At 37.3% G+C, this 7,499-nt stretch overlaps 1 protein-coding gene across 1 annotated transcript in view; it reads left to right on the plus strand.

Annotated features, from left to right (window-relative positions):
* Window positions 1-3,785, plus strand: part of lrrc75ba (leucine rich repeat containing 75Ba) — a 45,806-nt gene extending 42,021 nt beyond the window's left edge. The window contains exon 5 of the mRNA XM_082188443.1: window positions 1,227-3,785. Within this exon, the coding sequence (XP_082044569.1) occupies window positions 1,227-1,454 (228 nt within the window). The 3' untranslated portion in view covers window positions 1,455-3,785. The remainder of the gene's footprint in view (window positions 1-1,226) is intronic.
* The last annotated feature ends 3,714 nt before the right edge of the window (window positions 3,786-7,499 follow it).

Genomic DNA, 7,499 nt, shown 5'->3' on the forward strand with positions numbered 1-7,499 from the left:
CCAAACGCGTGTTCAGCGCGTTACAGTCTGTGTTCAAAGTCGGTGTTTAAAATCTGCTGCAGTCGATGAAACCAGTCAGAGAATGTGTCAGCTAGTCGTGTGTCCCAGCATTAGTCTGCTATCAGCGGCTCAAACCTCCGTTACTAACTCTGAAATGACGTTTTGGAATTAGCAACGGAGGCATGGGATTAGATGCGTAAGAAATTAGTCCTACATACAAGAGCGTTTTAATGACAAAAACTTTACAAACGTCTTGAAATACATAATCTGAACAATGTTTCGAGGTGTGGTAACTGTAGTATAAGCGGAATAATTGACTTCAGGCCGTTGAATTATTAGAAAAATAATGCACACCCGAGGTGTAACGGCCACTCCGCTTCGCGTCGTGACCGCATTACCACCTCGGGTGTGCATTATTTTTCTAATAATTCAACGGCCTGTCGTCAATTATTCCTTACGTGTTGCATATTGTTAGTTCGTCATACCTAATGCATTAACTGATGTTAAAAAAATTTAAGTTACCATTATTTTTTCGTCTCATTTAGTTTGACCTTTGTCGAATATGATAAATAAAACCGATTTTAGACCTTTTAAACCAAGTTTCTGGGTAGGTAACAGTTGTCAATTCAAATACTGCTGGTATCCCATCTAATATAAGAAATAAATGATGTAAGATGATCTCATCCAGAGCACATACACTTTCTGTAACATCCACATCCAGACAATAGACACCCCTACCTTTATCTGCACAATGTGTAACAGCAAAGACTTTATATATAGAAAAACGGTGCACTCATATTACTATGAATGGGAGAAAATGTAACACACAATATGGTGAAATAAGTCCCGCCTTCTAAATGAAAGAGCCAATCGCCAATTGGGTAAGTCATTGCTTCACTTCAGCTGCCATTAGAAGCTCATGACTGCACATTGGCTGGTTTTTGTAATGATTTGAGCGTTTAGAAATAAAAATGTATGGGATAGTTGTCAGATTTCATTGGTGATTTCAAATTATTTGTAAGCTTGGTGATGAGCTTTGGAGAATTTGATGTTTCCCCATTCAAAGAGATAGGAGCTATACTTTCATGACTGAAATAGCTGCCCAAGAGAAATTTCAAAGATGGCCGCCAAGTGAAATGACTTGCCTTAAAAGGATTTTAGTAACAATCAGTATCTGTAAGCAATTGTATCTCAGAGATGTTTAACTGTTTCTACTCTGTTCTCAGTCTCTTCTGGTGTCCCTACGCCGACGCTGTAGTCTAAAGAGCAGTCTGCCCACCATCTATGAGTACACAGAGGGTCAGCCCTATTGCTACCGCATGGAGAGTTCCATTGAAGAACCCAGCCTCTACGAAGAAGAGGAGGATGATGAGGAAGAGGAGGACCTGGAGCCATGGAGCATTGGGGAACAGAAAAGTTCAGGTAGCTTTACCCTGCGCCATTGCGAGAGGTGAACCAATCACGTTCATCTGACGATGGGATAAAGAAAGAATGGGAGAGCGCAAGCAAGAGATTCCTCTTCTCTCTGTACCATTTCTCCCAATCAACACCTTTTACCATCTCCCTCCTCCACCGCAGCTCCATGACCTTCCCATTGTGGTTATGTGTGAACCAACAGCATCACATATAAAGAGCCACCTAACCACCTGAACACAGCAAAACGGTGAAACATGGCAGTTTGAAACGCTCTAAAAGCTTCACCATTGACTTACTGTGTTGGCAGATGACGCTCCTTGACTCGAGGTGGGGGTTCATTGGAGGCGGCCACAGAGAGATGCTTTCGTACGCCCCTCTTCGGTCACAAAGAACCAGTGACGGACAGGAAAAAATGCGAATTAAAAATCCCAGAGTCAATCGACTGGCTGATGCATACCAACGGTGGATGTGAAGCGATATGGATCCCGCTTTTAACTAAGGTATGGTTAGGAATTTTGTGGGGTCGGGTCAGGTTTGGTCGTATTTGTCAGAGTTGCATTGCTGAGGCCGTCTCTGCCGCAGCAGACTGGACCTATCACCACTCTGTGTGTGCTCTACTAATCTCCCAACAAAAGCCATGAAACCAGCTCAACACACTATACAGATGACCCCACGTCACGTGACGCAAGCAAAACTGCTATGTCAAGACTTTTGCATTTTCCCCCCCTTTCCAAAATGTTCACGTGAATACCCACGCACCACTTGTCGTGTAGTTGTCAATGATGTTGAATTGCCAGCGGCTTGTTTTTGTTGTCTACTAATGATGAACAAAGCTATCTTAGAAGACAACAGGTACATTTCAACACAGATACGTTTTTGTTGTATAAGATACGTTTTTTTGTTATATATGAAAGTTTACTGAATGATAATAGCTTCTTATTTATGTTTAAGTCATAGTCTACATCCTAAATATACCTCTTAAAATATGTCTTGCTGTGTCAAAGCATTGCTGTTCCCTTTGGAATGGTCCAATGAAATATGGCGTTTTACTTCCGTATTGTGTATTTTAAAATCTATTCTACATTCTAGTCTTGATTAGTCACGTCTGGTACACTTTACTAAAAGTGATTAGTCACGTCTGGTACATTTGACATTTTGTTAACTGTTCTTAACCTCATGCTCAAATTAACCTTGGCTGTAACAGAGTTTTTAAATCAAATTTTGGCTGACAAGTAATTAATGTCAAAATAAATGGACCTTGAGCTAAAGAGCTAATGATTGTTCCATGGCCTTTGATTACCTGAGCACTTTAGTCTGTTTTCATCAGGTTTGTGACTGAAACGCTTGTTGTAGCATTGTCGTCTTGTAACATAACATTTTTACGTAATTCTGAAACAAAAATGAGCCAAACAAATAGTCACTGTACTAACCAGCACTTAGTTGTTTAGGGGTAAATCACAGATGATCAAATAGTTAAATGTCAGTGTTATGTATTCTTTTAAATGTGTAAGTTTTGTGTGTGTATTTGTTTAATGTTATCTTAATGTTTTCTCTGTGTTGTCGTTAACTTCAGACTATATTATATGTAATATTACACAACCATCTTCACAGGGCCTCAACAAATTCAAATTATAAGCAAAATAACCTCTTTTTAACTTTCCAAGGCTGAATATTAAAATAATCTGGACTATTCAGAACTAATTAATTTAAGCGGCTTGTCTTTGCATTTGTTGTTTGGCCCTTTATAGATCATTACAATTGCCAGGCTTGGTAATTGGTTTGGTTTGATGTGCTTATCTGGGATGTTTAACCTGCGTAATGATATATCTGTTACTCATAAACGGCATGACGGTGTCAATACCCACAATGCTAAGCAAACTAATACACTCAGTCAGTGGCAGGTTATTGATAGAGGGCAGCTTATTTGTCATGTTGTTTATGTGTAAGTTTCTGTCTGTGTCATACAGTGTCCTCTTAATCTGTGCTTCAAACATCCTGTATTAAACAGTTTATAAGACTGACTGTTAAACGCTTCTGTAATAAACTTTTATTGATGATACCATGGGCGTGGCAAAATAATACTTTCTTGTTTATTTTTAAGAGATGGCAAATCGGCGTGAAAGCGTTTGATGGTTGAATGTGTCTGTGGGAGGTTGGTGAGGTGTCCATCTGCTGATTGATGAGCTGGAGAGGAGATTCAGAGAAGTTTTTATGATGGCAGTTGTGCTAGGATTTGTGACAGCCTGAGGGAATATTACACACACATACACACACACACACACACACACACACACACACACACACACCCACACCCACACACACACCCACACACACACACACACACACACACACACACACACACACACACACACACACACACACACACACACACACACACACACACACACACACACACACACACACACACACACACACACACACACACAGATTTCAGCTCTTCTGAAATGTTAAAGAAATAGTCCAACAAAAAATCACAATTCTGTCACTTACTCACCCCCATATGCACTGCAGTTTTTCTTTTTTTTTCTCAGAGAAAATGAATTTTTGAAGAATTGTGATGCAACTCTTTTTATAAATACAGTAGCAATTCCTCTTTTAAAGTCACCATGAAGTCAAAATGGTCAATTCAGATTTTTTTTATGGAATTTTGCATTTATTATAAAAGATTTGTCTGTGCACATCATTATTTTTTTTTTCAAATTCATGTGCCTTCATAATCTTTAATCAAAATAACTTATCTTCTCTGATGATGTGTTTACTGGTGCGAGGGCGGGACAACCTGTCACTCAAATGACATCATAGCAATAGCAAACAATAACAATCCAATAAATTCTCGATGTACAAAATCAAGTCATACCCTTGCATTTTTTTCTTGTTTGAAAAGCCGTTAACTTGGATATATGTCACAATATGGAAGAAAAGACTATTGCAACTTTCATTTCATGCATGCCACTTCAAGCTAGACAAAATAGACAAAAACACCATAACAACCTACATAGAGACCAAATTTGCCTGAAAATCTTCACCTTCATTGTACATTTCAGATCAAATATGACGCAGATTTGACCTCAATAGCATTTGGTCATGAACCATTGGCATTTGATGTCCAACCTCACATGATATATCTTTTTCTTATTCAAAACTGTTGGCTTTAGAAGACTTGGAATATTGCACACAAATAATATGGATTGCTTTTATGGTTTTTGTTTGATAGCTTAATTGGACTAGTAACTATAAATTATTACATGGAAAGAAAATTCTTCAAATTCTCCCTTTAAGTTTCATAGAAAAACAATACGGAGTGTCTATTTACACTAAGTGACCACCAATGTCTGTTTGAGCCAGACAATATTACAAAAGAAACCTGTCCGATAACAGGAGCAGTGACATGGAAAGACCACAAGTTCAATTCCGGCTTTCTTCTATAACTTATTTTCCCTTTTTCGATGCACATCAGCGCGGAAGAGGCATTTAATTTAAATAAAAATTAAGAAAATATTCGAAAATTAGACAAGTTTATAAATAAAGTACCGGGAATAGTGTTTTAGAGGTTGGGTGAAGAGTTAGGGGTGCAAGATAGGGGATAAGTAATGTCCCAATAAGGCGGCATTCATTTATGATTTTAATCATATACACTGAATATTGCATACTGTTTCATCATTTACTACTATAAAGTGTGTTGCAAATAGTATCTGCTACTATTTGCACTTTTTAAATAGCATCTAACTACTATTTACACATAGTGCACAGAAAATACTGTTTTAACTTAGTGTAAATAGCATATTTTGCTAAGAAAATAATGCTATTTTCACTTAGTGTACATTTCATCTATCTCTATTTGCACTTAGTGTAAATAGCCTGTGGCAAAAAAATAGCAGCAACAGATTTGGAATGAAACAAGGATGAGGATATAATGACAAAATGTGAATTTTTGGGTGAATTATCCCTTTAAAAAAAAGTCGTATTATTTTTCTAGAGACATGTAACAGGACGCAGATGCCCAGTTCCACTCAAATATGGAGTCGGGCTTGTATGGTTCTTGTCAGTGTGTGTATATGATAGTGGTTATAAAGAGTGTGTGTGTGTAAAACATCTGTAAACAGATCTTCAGCAGTGTGTACACTTGGTATTGTCAATGTGATCTCAAACAAGAAGTGCAGGCTTTTCTGCCCTGTTACATTTGGCTGTATAAACAGTGATGCTGTAACAGCTTTCGAGACAGTTCTGTTATGGTCTTGGGAATTATGCATGTCATGGTCTGTGTTGATGTGACAAGCATACAGACCCACGTTACTGCGGAAGAAATACTGTCAGAGTCCTCGTCTGCCACCCCATGGCTAAACAAAACCTACTGAAAAAATGAAATAAAGGTAAAAAAATAAAAAAAGGAAATACAAAAAAAACCTTGTTCCTAAAAGGACATTTAACCCACAAATGCTAACATTATTTACTCATATTTACTATATAAAGCACCATAAAACCACATCATAAAAGCTGCCCATTCCCAGTCTTTAAGTCACACGATAGCTTTGTGTAAAGAACGGGCCTAAATGTAATCCTTTATATAAAGGAAAATATACAAACTTGTATCACGCTGAAGGCATGACTGTAACAATGTTTGTCTTATTACACGAATACAAAACAAATAAGTAAGTGGACATCATTGTACTTGTACTCGAAAGTCGGCATAAAACGGAAGTTGCAATAGTCTTTTCTTTCCTTTTGTGACATATATCTAAGTGAAACCACTTCTCGTAAAAGAAAAAATGTAGGGCAGGACTTGATTTTGTCTACTGGGAATTAACTGGATTGTTTGGTATTGCTGTGATGTGAGTGACGCATCATCAGAGAAGAGATGTCACTGCAAGAGGGAGATGTTATTTTGGTTAAAGATTTTGATTTAATGGTGACTTTAATATGAATTAAATATGAATTATTAATTGTCTTAAAGCTTCCTATAAATTGTAATACTATTACACAGTATTAGTGTTTTTATTTTTGATCAAGATTAAGAGACTACTTTCAAAAACATAAAAAAAACCTTAAAGGGGTGGTTGATTATGATTTCACTTTTTTACCTTTAGTTAGTGTGTAATATTGATGATTGAGCATAAACAACATCTGCAAAGTTACAACGCTCAAAGTTCAAAGCAAAGCTTTTAAAGAAATAGCTTTTTAAGGACTACAATAAAGGCTGGTAGGGACTACACGACATTCCTCCCTGGTTAGTGACGTCACCAACCAAAAAATGTACATAAACTCCGCCCCTGGAAGACGGTTTATAGATTATCAAGACAGAATATGCTAATCAATGACTAGAAGATAACTACACATAAGCTACATAAATTAATCAGCTAACCATTCAGAAACATCCTGTTGCATTCTACATTTTGTCACTTCTTCTTGAGTCTTTCCATCATTGTCTGAATCAGGTTTGAACATAAAAGGCTAAAAGTGTTTGAAATTTTCAGTGCATGTCTGTGTGAGTGCAAGCTGTTGAAGCTCCGCCCCCTGTACCGGGAGCAGCCGCTCATTTGCATTTAAAGGGACTGACACAAAATGGTGCGTTTTTGCTCACCCTCAAAAAGTGACAATTTGAACATGCTATATACAAATATCTTTGGGGTATTTTGAGCTAAAACTTCACATACACACTCTGGGGACATCAAAGACTTATTTTACATCTTGTGAAAAAGGCATTATACCACCCCTTTAATGTTCCCAAACTTTTGACTGGTACTGTACATTAAAGGTAGGGTAGGCCATTTTTTTATAAACACTTTTTGTTATAATGGATCACTTCACATCCTGATAATCAATAACAGAAGGGTTCTAAATATTAAAAATGTATATATATATTCTATGGAAGTCTCAGGAGCAAAACATATTCGTCCAATCATTTATTCTCTTCCTGCCTGTCAACATATGTATTTCCATACCTCAGCCAAAGCCACTTGTAGGCAAGCCTGCAACCTTATCCGAAAGAAGAGTAACAACTAAATTGTCTGTTTTTTGTTTGTTTGTTTTTTAATGGATGTCAATGGAGGATAGACTTCACTATG

Source organism: Leuciscus leuciscus (assembly GCF_965113295.1).
Source record: "Leuciscus leuciscus genome assembly, chromosome: 13".
NCBI classification, from domain to species: Eukaryota; Metazoa; Chordata; class Actinopteri; order Cypriniformes; family Leuciscidae; genus Leuciscus; species Leuciscus leuciscus.